This window comes from Neoarius graeffei, chromosome 18 (assembly GCF_027579695.1).
Source record: "Neoarius graeffei isolate fNeoGra1 chromosome 18, fNeoGra1.pri, whole genome shotgun sequence".
Classification (NCBI taxonomy): domain Eukaryota; kingdom Metazoa; phylum Chordata; class Actinopteri; order Siluriformes; family Ariidae; genus Neoarius; species Neoarius graeffei.
The window spans coordinates 27183454-27205633 of record NC_083586.1 but is presented as its reverse complement, the minus strand read 5'-3'; the positions used below and the strand labels follow the sequence as shown (position 1 = coordinate 27205633).

The 22180-nt window shown below is 38.4% G+C and overlaps 1 protein-coding gene across 1 annotated transcript; it reads left to right on the top strand.

Moving 5' to 3' along the window:
- The first annotated feature begins 9879 nt into the window (after window positions 1-9879).
- LOC132866058 (sodium/potassium-transporting ATPase subunit alpha-1-like) lies at window positions 9880-21931 on the top strand. The gene is made up of 22 exons (XM_060898621.1): window positions 9880-9962; window positions 10316-10417; window positions 10521-10580; window positions 10727-10930; window positions 11047-11160; window positions 11239-11373; window positions 11615-11732; window positions 12157-12425; window positions 12542-12850; window positions 14790-14924; window positions 15011-15203; window positions 15411-15586; window positions 15687-15823; window positions 15899-16049; window positions 16210-16378; window positions 16461-16615; window positions 16713-16836; window positions 16933-17078; window positions 17151-17281; window positions 17364-17468; window positions 17805-17896; window positions 21785-21931. The coding sequence occupies exons 1-22, from the start codon at window positions 9951-9953 to the stop codon at window positions 21811-21813; spliced, it is 3066 nt and encodes a 1021-aa protein (XP_060754604.1). The 5' UTR covers window positions 9880-9950; the 3' UTR covers window positions 21814-21931.
- Window positions 21932-22180: the final 249 nt, after the last annotated feature.

Genomic DNA, 22180 nt, shown 5'->3' with positions numbered 1-22180 from the left:
ACCATCAACCGTTTTCAAGTTATAGCCCTCTGAAAATCTGTGACCTTGAGTTTGACCTTTCAAGGTCACTCAAGGTCAAACATCATGGTGCCAAATGAAAGACCATATGGGAGTTCCTATATGCTCATAATAGTAAACATTTGTCTATCGGTAACCATTTGAGTTATAATGGAAAATATGTTATTTTGACCGAAAGGTTGATCTTTCCGGTGACCTTGACCCAATTACCCCCAAAACTTAATCAGGTAATCTACAGACCATTGCCCACCTACCCTGAAAATTTGAAGTCAACCAGTGCAACCATCTAGATCAGGGGTCGGCAACCCTAGGCACGCGTGCCACAACTGGCACGCCGAGGAATTTCCAGTGGCACGCTGACGATGATACACAAACCTAATTATTCAACACATTAAAAATGTTCAAACATCATCTTGAACTGTTATTGGCTGTTGCATGGCAAGCCTGCTCTTTTAGCATGACTACACAACAATATAGCGCCCCCCTCCCAGTGTTGCCAGATACTGCTGACGTTTTCCAGCCCAAAATATGTTCAAAACTCACCAAAATGCACTTAAACCTACCCAATCTGGCAACACTTCCCCCTCCCCATATTTCTCACGAGACGGGCCCACTTGATGCAGCAGTTGTGCTTAGATGGTAAAGAAGCCGACAGTTCGGGCTTTCCTCTCCTCGTGGACCAAAGAATATAGGTTCGTTTCTCAGAGGGACCGTGCTGTGTGCACGTTGTGTTTTGAAACTGTTGTGTGTTAAACGTCATTTCGAGGCAAAGCACGAAAAGACTTTTAAAGATCAGGCAGATAGGGATGAATCAATCTCATGCGCAGTGTGCAGGTATGGGAAGCAAGCCCACACTTTAACAGTCTTTACCTCAGCTAAAAACAATGCCACTGAAGCTAGCTATATAATTTCTCACTGCATAGCTAAACATGGAAAGCCATTCACAGACGGTGAATACATTAAGGAGGCCTTTCTCTCCAGCTCAGATAGTCTTTTTGAGGGGCTGCCAAATAAAGAGACAATAAAATCAAGAATAAAAGACATGCCCGTATCAGCCAGAACTGTTGAGCGATGAATTGGTGAAATGGCAGAAAACGTAAGGGTGCAGCAAACAACTGGCATAAAAGATGCAGCGGTATTTAGCATTGCGCTTGACGAAAGCGTAGATGTGAATGATGTGGCACGTTTGGCAGTGATGGCAAGATATTGTGATGTGACTGTGAGAGAGGAGCTCTGCTGTTTAAAGCCAATGAATCCTGCTGGGCATCTTTACCTGAAAAGTTCAACTGTCTTCACAATATCGCACTGGCTTTATTGTCAGTGTTCGGATCAACATATCCGTGTGAACAGATATTTTCGCACATGAAGAATGTACTTTGCCCCTCCCGAAGTCATCTGACAACGGGCCATTTGGAAGCATGCGTCCAACTCAAAGTGACCAATTGCCATCCCCACATCTCGGAGCTAAGTAAGGGGAAGCAGGGCCAGGGATCACATTGACTGATAGGCAAAACATTTATTTTGTAACAAGGCTACTTCTAATTTGCAGTTTATTGTTAAGCCACTTTATGTAGGCTACTTGTCAATGTTCTCTGACACTCATTATTTAAATTTTTTTTCTGTAGTTTTATTATTCATCAGTTCCATTTCCATCAGGCTGCTACGTCTTTATTGTGAATAACTTGGGCCTGTTATCTACTGAAAGATTTTGGATGTTATTTTGTGAATTTGTATAAGCTGCTTGCAATGCTGTTATCCAATGTGTGTGTGTGTGTGTGGGGGGGGGGGGGGGGTGTTCTTAAACCTTGTGTGTGAGGTTAATGGCATAAAACAAGTGCAATGGTGTTTTACATTTGCTCAATGCATTAAATATCCATATCCGTCTAAAATGTGTGGCGTCTAATTACACATAGTTAACAACACCTATTTGAATGGCACACTAACTAACAAGAAAATTTCTAATTGGCACTACATGGCAAAAAGGTTGCCGACCCCTGATCTAGATGCTAGATTGTTAACAAACAGACACACAAACAAACAAGGTCAAAGGTCATGGTGCCAAATGAAAGCCTATATATGATTTCCTATATGTTGATAATGATAAACATCTCTCTAACTGTTTTCGAGTTATAATAGAAAATATGCAGATTTTAGCAATGACCTTGACCCCCCTGACATTTGACCCCCAACCGCTAAGAAAACTATGAGAGATACCCCATCATGTAGCATATCAATGGAAGCAGAATTGAAAGCTGAACATTTTGGAATTGGTTTGAAGTAGTAGATATGATGAATATGAAGGAAGATATCATGAAAAAAAACAATTTTGACCTTTTTAGTGACCTTGACCAGATGACCCTCAAAATGTTGGAGGTTCTATTTGAGACCAATGCCCATCTATCCTGAAAGTTTCATGAAGATTGGTCCAGCTGTTTCCAGTAGTGTTGCTAACAAAAACAAAGAAACAAACAAAGAAACCCCACCGAAAACAATACCTCACCCCCTGGTGGACTCCATCCTGGGTGAGGAAAAATGATGCTTGGCCTTTCTGGGTTTCCATACATTTGAGATATAGCCCTGAAATTCTGGAAAGTTGCTTCAAAAATTACTAATAAAATAAACTGATTTGAATTGAACTGAGATTGCTATCTAGATATGCTGATCCATACTTATTCAACCACAAAAAAGGCCCAAAGATATGTTTGTGTCTTTGGCAAGCATAACGCCTCACTGTGGACTCTGCTGAGCAATGGAACTAGTGGACCACTTGAACCCCAGCTTTTATTAGAGGAAGAGCGAACATGCAGTTTTGACTTTCAATATAAAAGGCTAATATGCTTGACTAAACAATATCCTTCATGTGATTTTTCAATCTCTGCTAAAGAAAAAAAGACTTGAGAAGCAGTATAATGAAGGTGTCTGTCTTGTGAGCGGAGGTGGACAAAGTACCCAACTTCATTATTTCAGTCAAAGTACAGACACCACTGGTCAAATGTTACTCCAATACAAGTGAAAGTCGTACAGTCACATTTTTACTTAAGTTCAAGTACTGAAGTACATGCTTTTAAAATACTTAAGTATTAAAAGTATATTTTCTGTCAACGCATTGTTGTATTATTGCCACAACGCTTACAATGCCTAATGCCTCTGAAGCAACCTACTGGATTTACTGACTAGCTTGTAGAACTTGTCAAATAAATGCCTGGTAGAATGTTACAAAATGAAACACAACTGAATTGACAAAAAAGAGTCATTGTCATTTTTTATTATAACACTCCCACCCACAAAGCAGCATGGTGGTGTTCTGACACAGCTCTGGCAGTGTGTGCATGCATGTATGTGTATGTTAATCAGGAAGACAGTGGAATAGCTACAAATGCAGCTTGCTCAGAAAAATAAAAATGACAGTCCAACCTGCTTAAAACTCAGGTCCACACCTCTAGCTTAATAACTGTCCAACAACAACACTGCTTTAAGCAAGACAGAAAAAAATGCAAGATCATCATCTGATCTTGAAACAACGTCAATCCCTCAAATTGGGAAACCTTAAATCTAAAGTTGAAGAAATCGACGCCTTGCTCCCACAGCCTCTGCTCAGGCAAGTCACCCAAGCACGAGATAAAGGTGCCAGTTCCTGGCTAAATGCTATACCCTATGAAAGCCAAGGTCTAGTTCTGAATAAACAAGAGTTCAGGGATGCTTTGCGCCTACGATACAATATGTCACTAAGCGATTTATCACAGACCTGTCCATGTGGCTCATCCTTCAATGTCAATCACGCCTTATCTTGCAAGAAGGGAGGCTTTATTGCCCAAAGACATGATAATGTACGTGATTTCTTAATTACACTATTGAGCAAAGTTTGTCATAATGTCCAAGCTGAGCCTCAGCTGATTCCATTAAATGAAGAACACTTTGATCTAAAATCTACAACTACACGTCAAGATGCATGCCTGGACATTAAAGCTGGGGGTTTCTGGCAATGAGGAGTTACAGCATTTTTCGATGTATGAGTCTCGCATGTAAACTCCAAGTGCAACCAGAACAAGACAACCTCAACAATCTTCAAGGAGCAGGAACAAGAAAAGAAAAGAAAGTACCAACAAAGGATTCTAGACGTGGAAATGGGTTCTTTCACACCTTTAATTTTTGGAACTAATGGCGGAATGGGCGTTGAAAGCCAGATCTTCCTTAAAACTCTTGCCGAGAAATTAGCAAATAAAACCGGGCAAGGCTATGCAGACACAATGACTTACATAAGAACCAAGTTATCTTTTGAAATTTTGAAAGCAGTAATAATGTGCATTAGAGGTTCACGCACTCCTTTTTTTAAAAACAATGAATATTAATTTTTATTGGATTTTACTGTCAATGCCAATCTTGCTGATATTAGATAGTTTTTTTTCTTTTCCTTTCCAGTTTTGTTCTTTATTTTATTTTTTTTTCTTTTTGGTATTTGTAAATATGGTGTTTAATTCTTAAGAGTTTATATATATATATATATATATATATATATATATATATATATATATATATATATACACACACACACACACACACACACACACACACACACACACGTGTGTGCACACGCACGCATGTGTAAGTGTATGTATTCATGCACATATGTATCTTCTAGTGGAATTGCTGTACACACAGCTTCATTAGAGAAAAAATCCAACCTGCCCAACAGCAACACTGCTTTAAACAAGAAAAAAACAAGACAGCAAAACTAGTCACACCACACTGATGGAAAATGTTGCTTTGTTGTGAACTCACTACTATGATACTGTCCATCTTGTACGTAGGTCTCTAACGCGTGTGCGCATGTGTTTGCATGCATGCATGCATACATGTGACTATATTGACCTCGGCCTGATTCAAATGTGCATGCATGCATGTATGTATGCACATTTGAATCAGGCCGAGGTCAAGATAGTCACACCTTCAGCTGTACACATAAGGCATGCGTCCAATGTTTGGTTGTCTCCTGTGTGTGTGTATGCTTGATATTAGTGAAGAAATCCTCTTCATCAGAAGTGCTCGAGGAGTTGTCAGCAAGCCAAAGACCCTCATCAGGGTCAGGAAGTGTTCCTTAATATAACGGAGGCCAAAATCAGAAACAAGTATAGGTTTACCATTACTGTTTATCATCTTTTCATTGAGATTAAGCAGTAGGCCTATGCAAGTATACAAGTTCATTTTTTGGTTGTTTTTTTAAGAGTAAGCTAAATGAGGAATTAATAGGACATTTACAACATTTTTCTTACCAAGTTTGAGGACATCTTCATCACTGGTCCAGGATGTTTAAAACTTTGGATGAAGAATGGCTGCAGCAACTAGCTCGGGGTTGTCAGATCGCAGGCACTTACAGACGCAAACACAGGGGAGAGCGGGTACAGTGCAAACTGCAGACAAAGCCAAAACATGAATCAGGAATTGTAGTCAGGAAACTGGCATGGGTCGATCAATCAGCGAACAGCGCAGTGCAGGGCAGACGAGAAGATGAAGTCGGGAAAAAGCAGGAACAGAGATCTTAACAGGAAGTCAGTCAGATAAACAGAAGGCTTAGTAAAGTCAGATACGGGATACAGAATGATACTTCGCGACAAGTGCTTGTGACTGCTGAGCTTGTATGGGGTTGGTGATTGTGAGGTAATTGGCTGCAGGTGAAGTGATTAGAATTCCAGTGACAGGGGCACTGTTGTTCTTGGGAAGCGTAGTCCGGAGCAGCCACGTTTGGAGGCTGCTCCGAACTCTGGTTTTCAACACCGTTACTGACAGAACACCCCCCACCCCACCCACCAAGGAGCTCCCTCTGGGAGCAACCTCTTTCCTTGGTCAACCTCTTTTTCTTGGTGTGGGCTTTTCAGGATGCTGGCTGTGGAATTTTTGCATGAGAAGTGGGTCTAAGATGTCCTTGGAACTGACACAACTGCATTCCTCTGGGCCATAACTTTCCCAGTTGACCAAGTATTCAAGGTGTCCCTGTCTCAGGCAAGAGTCAAACATTGGTTTGAAGATATAAAGTTTATCTTCTCATGTTGAAAAATATTTAACTCGTTTGCTATGCCCACTTGTGAAATATATTGACCACTCGAAGACAAAGTTCATATCTTTGTGCCACCGTGTAATATCTCACACACACACACACACACACACACATATACACATATCCCTAGCCAAATTACACAGTTTGTTGATTGTTAAAGTGAAAAGAAGCAAGCAACTTTTACAGCAAATTATTTTTTAAAATAGCATTTTCTGCAAATATTAATGAACTAGGGATGGCAGTCCTTCAACACACACACACACACACACACACACACAGAGGCTACATCCACATTAATACATTTTAGTCTTAAAACGCATCACTTTTGCTATGTTTATGCCTGACATTCATGCCACTCCGGAGTTCTTTGAAGTTCAGTCCAAGTTCTGTGAAAATGAAATTGTGCCAATGTTATCATGGAAAAACTAATTCTATGGCTGAAATTCTTGGAAAATTTTGATGACTATTTTGCCCACGTTGTTGATGTGTATGGTATACAGAGCAGAGTTTATCTGCAAACTATTGTGTTGTGGCAATGTGGTATAATTTATTTAACACTGTTTTCACATTTCTTTTTTCATTTGTACATTTGTATCATGCTTCACATCATTGTCATTTTGATAAATGTTTTTGCATAAAAATGCACTCATCCATTCATCTTTCGTAAACGGGTTGTGGTGGATCAGAGCCTATCCCAGAAACACACAAAGATACATTCTACATGGGATGCTAGCCCATAGCTGGGTAATACTCACACGAATTCACACACTTGTTCATACCTAGGAATAAGAAAACATTAATCTGTCCTTTTTATATACTTTAACCTTTGACAAATAAGTCTGGAAAAGCCTGTTGTCAACTCTGTAAAATACTATAATTTGGATTTATGTTTTCTTATGTTTTTTCAGAGAGTACTTTACAGGCTAACACTATGCAAAGATTATATATAAAAGTAATGGTACTACTACATCTAAAAAGAGGTTTGTTGTTTTTTTTTTCTCCTGTGCATGTAGGTTTTTTTAGCCATTTTTGTCATCATAATATAAAAGTGTTTATTCTGGAATTTGATTTTCTGTTGTAATTCTTAATTCATACTCTGCAGGCTAACTATCTTGCCTCAATTGAGGCAAAATTTTATACAGCTAAAGACATTAGATCTTAGTTTTCCAGAACTCCACACATTTCATGTTACTATACATTTCTTTTGGGGTGGCATAGTGGTGCAGTGGTTTGCACTGTCGCCTCTACAGCATGTAGGTTCTGGGTTCGAGCCCAGTGATTGACAGGGGCCTTTCTGTGTGTAGTTTGCATGTTCTCCCCGTGTCTGTGTAGGTTTCCTCCGGGTTCTCCGGTTTCCCCCATAGTTCAAAGATATGCCCATAGGTGTGAATGGTTGAGAGGAGTAAACATCTATAAATAACCCAATAGAAGGCAATGGGAAACCATTACTGTAATTCTTCCCTAGAAACTTGGACCTGCCATCAGGCAGACCACTAGAATAGAATAGAATAGAATAGAATAGAATAGAATAGAATAGAATGCCAGGCAGCACAGTGGTGTAGTGGTTAGCGCTGTCGCCTCACAGCAAGAAGGTCCGGGTTCGAGCCCTGTGGCCGGCGAGGGCCTTTCCGTGCGGAGTTTGCATGTTCTCCCCGTGTCCACGTGGGTTTCCTCCGGGTGCTCCGGTTTCCCCCACAGTCCAAAGACATGCAGGTTAGGTTAACTGGTGACTCTAAATTGACCGTAGGTGTGAGTGTGAATGGTTGTCTGTGTCTATGTGTCAGCCCTGTGATGACCTGGCGACTTATCCAGGGTGTACCCCGCCTTTCGCCCGTAGTCAGCTGGGATAGGCTCCAGCTTGCCTGCGACCCTGTAGAACAGGATAAAGTGGCTAGAGATAATGAGATGAGATGAGAATAGAATGCCTTTATTGTCACTGCACAAATGTACAATGAAATTTAGCTCATCACAGGAGAGCAAAGCCGCTGCATACGTATGCACCACCACTCTTGGGCACTTCAGCCCAAGGCCGTCCTATGTAAACCTAACTGCATGTCTTTTGAACTATTCTATTCTATTCTATTCTATTCTATTCTAATTCTTCCCTAGAAACTTGGACCTGCCATCAGGCAGACCACTAAAGAAGAAGACATTTCTTTTGGCAAATCAATTAGAGTACCTGCTTTATTCACATCAGAGTGAAGTCATTTGAAAATAATCAGTTGGAGACAGATTTATTTCAACTTTAATTCACTAAATCCGAATTGCAGAGGGTCAAAAGTTTACATACAGCAAGTTGATTGTCTCTTTAAAAAGTATGAAAGATGCCAGAAGTTAATGTAATGACTTTTAAAAGCTTCTAATTATTGTCATAATTAGGAGTAAATTGGGAGTCCACCTGTGGCTGTTAAAAAAAAGACCTGCATTTAGAGAGAGTACCTTTTTATCCTTGACACAATTGAAAAATCCAAGTAACTCAACCAAGACTTCACTAAAAATTGTGGACATCCACAAGTCCATTTCCCAAACAACTGAAAGTACCACAAACATTTATACAAACGTATTCTATATCAATATTTTTAAAAAAATAAATAAATAAAACTATTGGTACCACACAAATACTGCATCATTCAGGAAGGAGGCACAAATTAATTCCCAGAGATTATTTTTGTCATCCCATTTTTTATTATTATTATTATTATTATTATTATTATTATTATTATTATTACTTTTTGGCAATTTCTTATTATTTAGTTATTTGTGACTAATGTTTATATCCATAATAATGATTATGTGACTATAATTACAATTATGAATTTTTATTTTTCAAAACTGTTTTCCCCTTCTTTTGACATTTCTATATTAACTGACTGTCCTAACCGGGCTTCACTCCCATCCTCAGACCATAGCAATTCAATTTCACACAGATTTCTGTCTGACAGAACTTCTAGGATCTCATGCTTTGTAGCCTAAATACAAACATTTATTCCACATGAACATTTTGTGGTCACAAATATCATAAAAACACTATATTTGTTAGCTTTGCTAATACTATACTGTATATCTTTACATTAATCCAAATGATAATGGACATCAGTTTAGATGTAATGTCCAGTGCAGTGGATATGGTCAAACAAACCATCTTCAGTATTTACAAGATTAAATAATTATTATTTGAAAAATAATTCATTTTGCCCTTACTTATTTGGGTACCATGAGCTGGCCTAGTGGTTAGCATGTCCCCCTCTTGACCGGAAGATCATAAGTTCTACTCATGGTTGGGTCATACCAAAGACCATTATCAAAATGGTACCTTCTGCCATCTGGGGAGGCATAATGCAATACAGATGCGAGTATGGAGTCAAACTGGCCCCCACTGTAACCCAGCTATGTGAAAGGCTGAGGGCTATGGAAACAGAGAGCTATGGCTGAGGGCTATGGAAACTGGCAACAAACATCTGCCTGTTTTATTCAAATTATTTAAAGTTAAGGAATTCAGCCATTGCTAGTAGTTGGGGATACCTGTGCTTGCTCATGTTCTTCACAAAACCATTTAGACAAAAATAACATGAATAACTTGTTTAGGAATAATGTGAGAGTCACCTACCTGTATAGGAACAGATATGTGTATCGCAAATAATTTCACAACTTTTCCACAAACATCTCAGATGTTGAGGGAATAATTTTGTTTGTTTTTTGTCATGCAAACAAATTTCCTACCCCTAGGTCCAGTTTTATCCAAACCACACCCACCTGACAGGTGAAAGGAAGGAATATAAGGATCTATGAACTTGATTTGGTGATGCAGAATCTCTGATGCATCTGTAGGACACAGACAAGATAATTGAAGGGCAGGATCGGAAAAAATAAAAATTAAAAAATGGGACTGGGAGTAAGTTAACTGTAGTTGATTTCAGTTGTTTTATTTATTTAACTATATATTTTTACCTTCTTATAGTTACACTCTTAGAAACAAAAGAGCCTCTTTAAGTGTTCTTTAAAAGTTGTTGTTGTTTTTTTGGATCATTAAGGATTATTTGCTTCCAAAAAGGAAGTCGTAGGAGCCCTTTATGATATTTGTTTATAACCCCTTATGATACTTTTATGAAATGTTAATGACTCTCCAGAAAGACAAGTTAAGAAAGCTGACTCTTATATTCTTCACTTATCCTATTCTTATTCACTTATTCCATTTGTTTGTTTGTTTGTTTGTTTGTTTGTTTGTTTGTTTGTTTGTTTACACAGAGGGGGAATGACAAATACAAAGTGGCTTCTGACACTGAGGATGGGGGCAAAAAGGACAACAAAGACAAGAACAAGGATGATCTGAAGAAAGAAGTGGATCTGGTAAGACTTGTGTATTTTACCATCAACATATTTTACACAATTTGCACGTTATTTTGTTTTGTTTTTTAAATTGGTCTTATATTTATGTACTGCTCATTTGCAGAATGATCACAGGCTGACTTTGGATGAACTCCACCAGAAATATGGCACTGATCTTAACAGGGTATGCAAAGCAAAGATACACTGTGCATATCATCTCATCTCATCTCTCTCATCATTAAGAATGCATATATTATTAAGGAAGTTAAACACAGCAAAAATTAATTTTACACAAAATTCTAACATTACTGCATCATGCATTATTCTAAGGGTTTGTCCAGTTCCCATGCAAAGGAGATCCTAGAACGTGATGGACCCAATGCTCTGACGCCTCCCCCAACAACCCCAGAATGGATCAAGTTCTGCAAACAGCTTTTTGGTGGCTTCTGTACATTATTGTGGATTGGGGCTTTTCTTTGTTTTTTGGCTTTTACTGTTCAGATTACTACAGAGAATGAACCAACAAATGATAATGTAAGACATTGTGTTTCTTTCATTTCAAATATTGGAGTATTGTACATAGCTTATATGTGGTGTGCTATGTAATATGTAACATAATTCTTGTACTAACTTACTGCTATTTTCTTCAGTTGTACTTGGGTATTGTTCTGGCAGCAGTGGTGTTGATCACTGGATGTTTTTCATATTACCAAGAGGCAAAAAGCTCAAAGATTATGGATTCCTTCAAGAATCTTGTGCCACAGGTATTCAAAATTAGATATAAAATATTATTGGAAATGTAATTATTTCTGACATAATTGAATTTCATATATACTGCATAGCAAGCACTAGTAGTTCGTGATGGTGAAAAGAAGGACATCAAGGCTGAGGATGTGGTTGTTGGGGACCTGGTGGAGATCAAGGGTGGAGATCGAATCCCTGCTGATCTGCGTATCATCTCTGCACATGGATGCAAGGTAAGATTCTCAACAGCCTAGGAAATAAGTAAAATAATAAATGCTTCAGTAAATAATTAATGATTGTGTATAAAGATTCACATTGTATTTCACTTACCAAAATGTTTGAATTTATTTCTACTTTGTAGAATTTGAGTATTTAATTAGTGGTACATATTACATTTCTCAAACATTTGTCTTCTTTTTTTGTGAAAAGAAACAGTATTTGTGGACATTCTAAATGAGTGAGAAATTTTCTTAGGTGGACAACTCCTCCCTTACTGGAGAATCTGAACCCCAGCCTCGTACTCCTGAATTCTCTCATGATAATCCACTGGAGACAAAGAATATTGTGTTCTTCTCAACAAACTGTGTTGAAGGTAACAAAAAGAAACTATCTCATGAATTAATACTATATACATATATAGAAAGTTGTTCATTAAACTGTTCAGCTATTGAAGGTATAAAATAATGAACACAGCCACTAAAATGGCAGAACCAAAAGAATCAGTCCTCATACATGATTTAAAGCTATACGCAAAACAAACTACTTTTCCTCTCAATTACCTTTGCCTTCCTCGTGTTGCCTCAGGGAGTTTGTCCTTGCCACTGTTACTGCTGACTTGTTCATTAGGGATCTAAGTCTACATCCTGATTTCTTTAAAGCTGTATATCAACAAGGTGTCTTTCTTGAAGTACTAAACAAATAAAATGTAATTGAAATGACTTGATTCCACTATTTACCTGTAAGAAGGAAACTGAGATTAATTACCTAATTTTAATGAAATTCACATTTTTTTAAAGGTTCTGCCACAGGTATTGTTATCAACACAGGTGATCGCACTGTGATGGGTCGAATTGCTTCCTTGGCCTCAAGCCTTGAAGTGGGAAGGACCCCAATTGCCATAGAGATAGAGCACTTTATTCATATTATCACTACTGTGGCTGTGTTTCTGGGTGTCACATTTTGCACCCTGTCTCTCATTCTTGGATATGGCTGGTTGGAAGCTGTCATCTTTCTTATTGGAATCATTGTTGCCAATGTACCTGAGGGTCTGCTCGCTACAGTAACTGTAAGTCTTTCACTATTATGTGCAAAGAAAGCAGAATCAGACCAATAAATATCGTAACTGAATTAGTGATGTGGTCTTTATCAAAAATATTATTAGTCAGTTCTTACACATTGCAGGTGTGTCTGACTCTAACTGCCAAACGTATGGCGAAGAAGAATTGTTTGGTGAAAAATCTAGAAGCAGTGGAGACACTTGGCTCTACCTCTACCATCTGCTCAGACAAGACAGGAACTCTGACCCAGAACCGTATGACTGTGGCACATATGTGGTTTGACAACCAGATTCATGAAGCAGATACTACAGAGAACCAAAGTGGAACTTCTTTTGACAGAAGTTCTGCCACTTGGTCTGCCCTTGCTCGTGTAGCTGGCCTGTGCAACCGTGCAGTCTTCCTTGCAGATCAAGTCAATGTTCCTATCCTTAAGGTGGGAATTATTATCTTTTAATCTTTTAGACAATATTAACAACCATTTGTTTACTGTGGCTACAATAATCAAAAGTGAGCTAATATTTCACTACTGAGCACAGCAATAGATCTCATAAAAGTGTAATTTATTTCGTACCTTTCTCAAACTTAAGGTTGCCTTATAGAGTCCAACAGTAAGCAAGTAAATACCAAATAAAAAACTAATCATCATTTACAAATATCTCATAAAGCAAGACACAATGTGCATAAGTTGGATAATGGTATATAGAAAGAGTAGTGTATAGGAGTGGAACTGTGTAATTACTGATGAGAAACTGATAGTAATGAGAAAATAGAGGTTTTAAGCTGTGTTTTGAAGGGAAGAGAGATGAGGCTTCACAGCGGCTCTGTGGAAAGGAATTCCAAAGTTTGGGAGCTACATCTCTGCCATAGGGTCAGTTTCCATGCCATGGACTGGGGTCTAAGCATTAGAAGACATTGACTAGTGACAAAGCATCCTTAAAATTTAGCATAGGAATGCACTCTTGGTGAGAGAACCAAATATGGGATTCATAAAGTAAGTGACAAATTATAAAGTCAAAAATAGTTGTGAGAAGATTTGGATGCTCTGGTAACAATGCCATCAGTGTCAAGTCACAGGTGTGATGTAAATGCAAACACTTGGAAGTTTTGTTGATGAATTGAAATAAACTTGTTCTGTTGGCAGATAATTTAGCTAATTTTTAGCATTTATTTTTAGAAAGAAGCAACATTATTTGCCAATAGAATAAAAAATGTAATAGTCTGAGATAGATAGATAGATAGATAGATAGATAGATAGATAGATAGATAGATAGATAGATAGATAGATAGATAGATAGATAAGCCTTCTCTCTCTCTCTCTGGCATATCAGCATATCATCACAGTTATGTGGCCGCTCTGACGGCTTTTCCTTCCAGCCATCAAAGTTTCTAGGGAAGTGTAGCAGTTTCCTGTTGCTTTCTACCGGATTATTATAGAGGTTTTCTCTCAACCATTCACACACATTCACACCTATGGGAAATTTAGAGTAGCCAGCTAACCTAACTGCATGTCTTTGGACTGTGGGGGAAACCGGAGCACCTGGAGGAAACCTATGCAGACACAGGGAGAACATGCAAATTCCACACAGAAAGGCCCCCATCGGCCATGAGGTTTACTATAATACAAGGCTGCTTTTAATAAGGTGAGAAATGTGAGTGGCAATATCTTCCAGGCAGTTTTTGAGGAGTGGTGTGGGGCCTTGTTATAACATGCTAAATTTCTTGTAAATGTAGCAGAAAGAAAGGTGACAGTATCAAAAAGTGCAAAAAAATTTAATTCTTTTTTAAAAATAAAAAAGAGCTTTTAGCCTGCACTGTGCATTATTGATAACTGATTGTCAAAGTTTTTTTTTTTTTTTTTTATGGAGCCACACAAGCTATCAACCAGTGACTTTCATGGCCAGAGAGAACAATGAGATCAAGTTTGAGATTTAATGGGTGCATGTAAGCTTTTTGAAAGGCATGGTTATAGTGAGATATTTGGAGTCAGTGGGAGAATAAATTTGACACTAAATTAAATAAGCTAATTGTATGATATGCCAATATGCTAATTAAAACTGAAACATTGTCCAAACCTGAGGTGCATATAAGGTCAAATTGAGTGTGCCTCTCAGCCATTGATGTCCTTGGCATTGTCAAGTTTGAATTTTGCCACAACCATCTGTGATCTGGAGTCAAGAGAGCATGAAAGCTTTCTGTTACACCCCAGGGGAGCATAATTATCACACTTCTAAGTAATACTTAGAAATACCGTGTATGTTAAGACATCTATGATAAATATATTGCTATTTATGAAATAATTTTGAGTAATTTGACTGTTCAAATTAATGGAACTGTCAGTACTTGTAACTGAATATTATTGTATACCCTTCCAGAGAAATACCACAGGAGATGCATCAGAGTCTGCCCTGCTGAAGTGTATTGAGCTCTGCTGTGGTTCAGTGAAGGATCTAAGAGCTAAATACACAAAAGTGGCTGAGATCCCTTTCAATTCCACCAACAAATATCAAGTAGCTCTTTTTATGTTTGCTTATTTGGATGATTGGTCGGTTTGTTGGTTGATAGTCCTAATAACATTTGATTTGTGTTTTGCTAGCTTTCAATCCACAAGAACCCAAATGCCTTAGAAACCAAGCATCTGCTGTTAATGAAAGGTGCACCTGAGAGGATACTGGACCGATGCTCAACTATTATGATTCAAGGAAAAGAACATCCCCTTGATGAGGAAATGAAGGATGCTTTCCAGAATGCATATATGAAACTAGGAGGTCTTGGGGAACGAGTTCTAGGTATATTTTATTAACAAATTTATGTAGTCATAACCCACCAAAACTAATATAGAGCTACATTAATTACAGCTAAATTTCTAAGTTCTGGTGATCCCATGGATTCCATGTTTATGACTAAATATCAGAAATCAGTCTGATAATTCCACATCATGGAATTTTAGTAATTCAGTGCATGAAAAATTTAACATTTTACACTTTATCTTGCAGGATTCTGCCATTTCAGTCTCCCTGATGATAGGTTCCCTGAGGGCTTTATATTTGACACTGAGACAGTGAACTTTCCAACTGAGAATCTATGTTTTATTGGCCTCATGTCTATGATTGATCCTCCCCGCGCTGCTGTACCTGATGCTGTAGCTAAGTGCAGGAGCGCAGGAATCAAGGTAAGCTCTTTAATTCATGTAAATGTTCAATGCAGACCACCTTAAAAAATTTAATTAGATTATCATTGTCACATATTTGAATACTTACCTGGGTTTCCAGGTTATCATGGTTACAGGAGATCATCCAATTACAGCTAAAGCTATTGCTAAGGGTGTGGGTATCATCTCTGAAGGCAGTGAAACTGTGGAAGACATCGCTGATCGTCTGAACATTTCCACTGCAGAGATCAACCCTAGGTGAAGTGAAACCTTTTTTTTTTTTTAAATAACCAAGGTTGTAATAGATTTACTGAATTTCAAGCATCTATATAGAGAGGCAAAGGCCTGTGTTGTTCATGGTGGAGAGTTGAAGGACATGACTCCAAAGCAGTTGGATGACATCCTTAAATATCACACTGAGATTGTGTTTGCCAGAACATCTCCTCAGCAAAAACTCATCATTGTGGAAGGTTGTCAGCGACAGGTACAATGATTCACTATTTTTAATGAAATCTATATGTTTTAAGTGTTCAGTTTTGATAAGATTAAGAATCACATTTGTTTATGGCATGTAATATTTTAATGTTTGGGACAAGGCAGAATCAAAATTTAATGTGGGAATACATGTTGTTATATATCAATAGGGTGCCGTTGTGGCTGTGACTGGTGATGGTGTGAATGATTCTCCTGCTCTGAAGAAGGCTGACATTGGTGTAGCAATGGGTATTGCTGGATCTGATGTCTCCAAACAGGCTGCTGATATGATTCTCCTGGATGACAACTTTGCTTCTATTGTTACTGGAGTTGAGGAAGGTACAAGATGCCACTGAAATTTAATTTCCAATGTCATCTGCACATTTTAGTTCTTCTAATTCAAATATAATTACCTGACCAGGCCGACTGATCTTTGACAACTTGAAGAAATCCATTGCATACACGTTGACAAGTAAAATCCCTGAGATGTCACCCTTCCTCTTCTTTGTTATTGCGGGCATTCCTCTCGCTTTGGGCACGGTCACTATTTTATGCATTGATCTCGGAACTGATATGGTAAGTTCTCATCAACAAACCATCATAACAGAATTAATTAACCATTATATCAAACTTTTAAGTTACACCTGATGTAATTCTGATGTAACGTTTCCAGGTGCCTGCTATTTCTTTGGCCTATGAGGCTGCTGAGAGTGATATCATGAAAAGGCAACCTAGAAATGCCAAAACAGACAAATTGGTGAATGAAAGGCTAATCAGTATGGCTTATGGTCAGATTGGTAAGAATGTATTTATTATACAATACATGATCTTTAGAAAATTTTACAACCTATGAAAAAATTCCATTTCTGTCATGTCTTTCTCCTCTTTACTAGGAATGATGCAGGCAGCAGCAGGGTTCTTTACCTACTTTGTCGTCCTTGCTGAGAATGGCTTCATGCCACTATCTCTGCTAGGACTGCGTATCAACTGGGACAGTAAAGAGTACAATGACCTGGAGGATTCCTATGGCCAGCAATGGGTATATATTACAAAGATAAGTGAATAATAAACAAAACAATTGTCTCTAACTCACATTATATCTATGCTGCAGACATATGAGAGCAGAAAAATTCTGGAGTACACATGCCACACTGCATTCTTTGTCAGTATTGTCGTAGTGCAGGTGGCAGACTTGATCATCTGTAAGACCAGGGTTAATTCCATTGTACAGCAGGGCATGGGGTATGTACACAAATAACTAACTTTTCAAAAACAAAACCATAGGACATTCAGTCAGTTAAATTGTGTATATTCTTCCCCCAAGGAAGAACAAAGTCCTCATCTTTGGTATTTTTGAGGAGACAGCACTTGCCGCCTTCTTATCCTACTGTCCAGGAATGGATGTTGCTCTTAAAATGTATCCACTGAAGTAAGTTGTTGAAAAAGTCTTCATTAGCATCCTTGCCCCCCAGATTAAAAAAAAATTGTACAAAATTTCTATTTCAAATGTTCTGTGTTAAACTAAATTTTGATTATCTATGTTAATGTTTCTGAGCTCTGGACAAAAGGTCCACAGCTGCCAACTCCACAGTGTATTCATATCATACATCTTGTAACAAATATAGAACAAATCACTATATTGCATTATTATGTACTGCTACTGGATATTGTGTACCACTGGATAATATGTGTAGGTTACAAACTAAATCTGCCTAAAGATTAAAACACACTTTTTAAACATTTATTTATACTTTTACCTTTACAGACCATGGTGGTTGTTATGCGCTTTACCATATTCACTCCTCATTTTCTTCTATGATGAAACAAGAAGATACCTTCTCAGGCAAAATCCAGGAGGTATGTCAAATATTATATAGTTTTTAGGTATTTTGTTTACTTCGACAAAATTATAGCTTACCAAAGTACTGCTAAGGATATAATTAGTGGTGTTCACTGACAAGATGGGTCTTTGTGTTGTTCATGTGCAAGTCAAGTTAAAGCAGATACACAGAACCTTTATTTTTAAATAAATTTCTTAGTGGATAGTATCTCCATCCTTGATTCTTGTATGCTGCATAAATGGGAATAAAAAATATATTTTTTTGAGAGTTAAAATCGACCGCAAAGTTGGCATTCAAGCTGCCCCGCTGAGCCAGCCAGCCCTGAGTGTGTGACGTCACAGCAGGAACCGGTTTTAAGGCCAAGGCGTTTTACAGCTAAAGACCAAAGTCATATAAATACAAATTTATGGTGAAAGTAAGAAATATCGTTACCGACTTGCTCAACTAAGACTGATTTGACTTCATTGATTGTGGGTTGACTCTCATTAAAACAGGATAGGTGTTATAACTTATGCAACATACATGTACATGCATGCATTTTCACTGATAAAACGTAAAAGGCTCATTAAATAATCAGATGAACTGAGACAATCACATTCTGAAGCAAATTAAATAATCTTATACCGGTAACTTAAACACACAATACAAGTTACATGTCTCATCTCATCTCATTATCTCTAGCCGCTTTATCCTTCTACAGGGTCGCAGGCAAGCTGGAGCCTATCCCAGCTGACTATGGGCGAAAGGCGGGGTACACCCTGGACAAGTCGCCAGGTCATCACAGGGCTGACACATAGACACAGACAACCATTCGCACTCACATTCACACCTACAGTCAATTTAGAGTCACCAGTTAACCTAACCTGCATGTCTTTGGACTGTGGGGGAAACCGGAGCACCCGGAGGAAACCCACGCGAACACGGGGAGAACATGCAAACTCCACACAGAAAGGCCCTCGCCGGCCACGGGGCTCGAACCTGGACCTTCTTGCTGTGAGGCGACAGTGCTAACCACTACACCACCGTGCCGCCCACAAGTTACATGTATTAATCTAAATGCAAGTAAACAACGTGTTGTTTTTGTTGTTTTTTTTATCCAAATGAGAGTCAGAGTTCTCGCTTCTTGAAGGCTGATCTTGTGGCCAATTGTTTTAAACCAATCTGACTTTCAGTTGTTTGTTCAGTTCTCAGTTCATTCACTTCTTCCACATAAGGGCGAGATGGCAGCAATATCCAGTTTAGAAATAAGATGGCTACTACACTCATTCTCTCCATACTGTGTATTCCGACATTACTGCTTGGCTCAGGCAATTATTAAAACCCGGGACAGAACAGAATGTCACTGGTTTTAGCAACAACTGCTGGGAGGTCACTGCCCTAGCGATATGTCCCGTCCCCTTCCGTCCCAGGTTTTACCAACAACCCTTGGCTCATGCTCCAGTAGGACTGGTGCAACTGAACTCACTTTAAAAAAATAAAATAAAATAAATACTTTCCTTTTCTTGTTTTATTTTTCTTTAATTGTTGGGACTGCGGCAGCACGGTGATGTAGTGGTTAGCACTGTCGCCTCACAGTAAGAAGGTTCTGGGTTTGAGCCCAGCAGCCGGCGAGGGCCTTTGTGTGTGGAGTTTGCATGTTCTCCCCATGTCTGCGTGGGTTTCCTCCGGGTGCTCCGGTTTCCCCCACAGTCCAAAGACATGCAGGTTTGGATAATTGGTGGCTCTAAATTGACCATAGGTGTGAATGTGAGTGTGAATGGTTGTTTGTCTCTGTGTCAGCCCTGCAATAACCTGGCGACTTGTCCAGGGTGTACCCCGCCTCTCGCCCATAGTCAGCTGGAATAGGCTCCAGCTTGCCTGCGACCCTGTAGAACAAGATAAGCGGCTACAGATAATGAATGGATGAATGGATGTTGGGACTGCACCGTCTTTCAATACGGGCTTCTAGCCAACACTCCTCAACAGATCAGAGGTTTTGTACGAGTCTTCAGTAGAGCAGAGGAGAGACCACTTCATAGGTGCCCAATGTGTCTGTGAATTTCTCACAAAACACGTCCAAATCTTTGCAGTTTGAACATTCTTGGGCCATGAATGCAATGTAAATCCACCTTCTGTCATGTTGCTGCACCGGCCAAAAATATATCTACATAGCATGGCGATAAATTAGCTCAAAATGGAGGATCGGAGTTGCAGTCAGCTCTGTGTTTTAGTATAGTGGAAATGGCAATGAGACCGATAGATTTCCTGCGGTGACATTATGGACATCAAGGTCATTCACTCAGACCGCTACCTATATGAATCACTTTAATCATAAAAATTACTATATTAGATTCATTGTTAATGCTTAAAACTATTCCTGTGCCATTCTTGAGGTCTCAAGGCATTTATAAACTAAAGTGAGGCCATGGTTCTGCGTATATGCTTTAAGTAGTCATCGCTCAGGGTTCATACAGTGTGAAAGTGAAAAAGCTAAAGATAAAAAAGTAAAAGGATAAATGAAGTATAAAAGTAGCAATGAAGTAACTGTGAGAGCTTAGCAATAAATAAATAAATTAGCAATAAATATTTGATAAAGTTGACATTGTTGCTGTTTTGTGTCAAAAAGTTAATATTACAAGAAGTTTTAATTAACAACACACCATCCACAAAATTCCTGGCTTAATAATGACTTTTTCAGGGCTGCATCTGGCACATATTCATGATCTAATCTAAAAAGCAAAAAATGTAATTACACTGTTAAACTTTTATGAAAAGATTAAATATTAAAACAGTAGTACAGTATGTTCAAATCAGACAGCGTAGCAAAGTAACTATTAGCATAATATGCAAAATAGTTAATTGCAAAAGGTTTCAAACATCTGAGAAAAATGTCTAATGTAGCCTAACAGATGTTTTTATCAACAACAGAATTAAGGATTTTGTGTTTTTAGTGTTCCAGAATTAACTAACCTCTGTTTTCTACTGGAATTCAAACTCATTTTCTGTGATGTAGCAAAGCCCAGGAAGTAATTTACCTGAATGTTTACTTGCCTGATGCTTAATTTGAGTTCAAATATAGGATTTGTATACATGAAGGGAAAAAGACATTTCCAGTTTCTCAACTATACACTTTAGCTTGCAATGAGGAAGAAGCTGTTAAATGGGAGTAACAATAAAATTAAGTTTAATACAAAATATTAAGGATAGCATACTTTAGCACAGGCATAATTTATTACTATATTTGTGATTTATTTTGGCATTAGTTAATTTTTATGCCTCCACCACCAAGTCCAAGATTTCATTAGCACAATATCTCAAGAATGAGTGTTTGAAGGATTTATATGGAATTATCATTGTAAGCAGCATATGAGCTGATTAGATTTCAGAATTGATCCAACAGGATCAAGGTCAAATGTCCTCAATAGTCTTTCTTCGATAGCTTCCTTCCTTTTTGATGTATGTAACCACCATTCACGTTATTAGGAATGCCTGTACATCTGCACATTCATGCAGTTATCTAATCAGCCAAACATGTGGCACGGTGGTGCAGTGGTTAGTACTGTTGCCCCACAGCAAGAAGGTTCTGGGTTTGAACCTCAGAGCTGATGGGGGCCTTTCTTTGTGGATTTTGCATTCCGGGGAAACCAGAGCACCCAGAGGAAACCCATGCAGACACAGGGAGAACATGCAAACTCCACACAGAAAGGCCCCCGTCGGCCACTGGGCTTGGAACCAGAACCTTCTTGCTCTGAGGCGACAGTGCTAACCATTACACCACCGTGTCGCCCCCTGAGCAAAGTTACATATTGTAATATGAATCATCTTCCATACTTCTGATTTTGGATGGAATATTATACATTATGCATATGCAAATGTGTGGTTTGACATTTTCATCACATTATAAAAATGCTGTTTCTCTTCTTAGGCTGGGTGGAAAAGGAGACCTATTATTAAAGCAACCCACTATACCAACCACCTGCTGTCCACACCTTCACAATGTCCTATCTATTTCATTTCATCCATACAACTCAATGGACACTAAATTGTATGCTAAATAAACATAAGATATCAATGGGGTGTGTTTATTCTTATTTAAAATATAGTTTTGAGGACTGATTTAGACTTGCATTAAGGTTACAAGGTTTAATTTACAGACAAACATTTACATACAAACAGAGAATTAAATTAAATACGCAAAGTACAAAAATTACATTTCTAATTTTGCCAGTCTAAATATTTTCAATGATTTGGGGAGGCAATACTCAAACAGCCATACAGTAATGTTTTTCTAGTAAATTTTAAAGGTATATATTGGAATAAT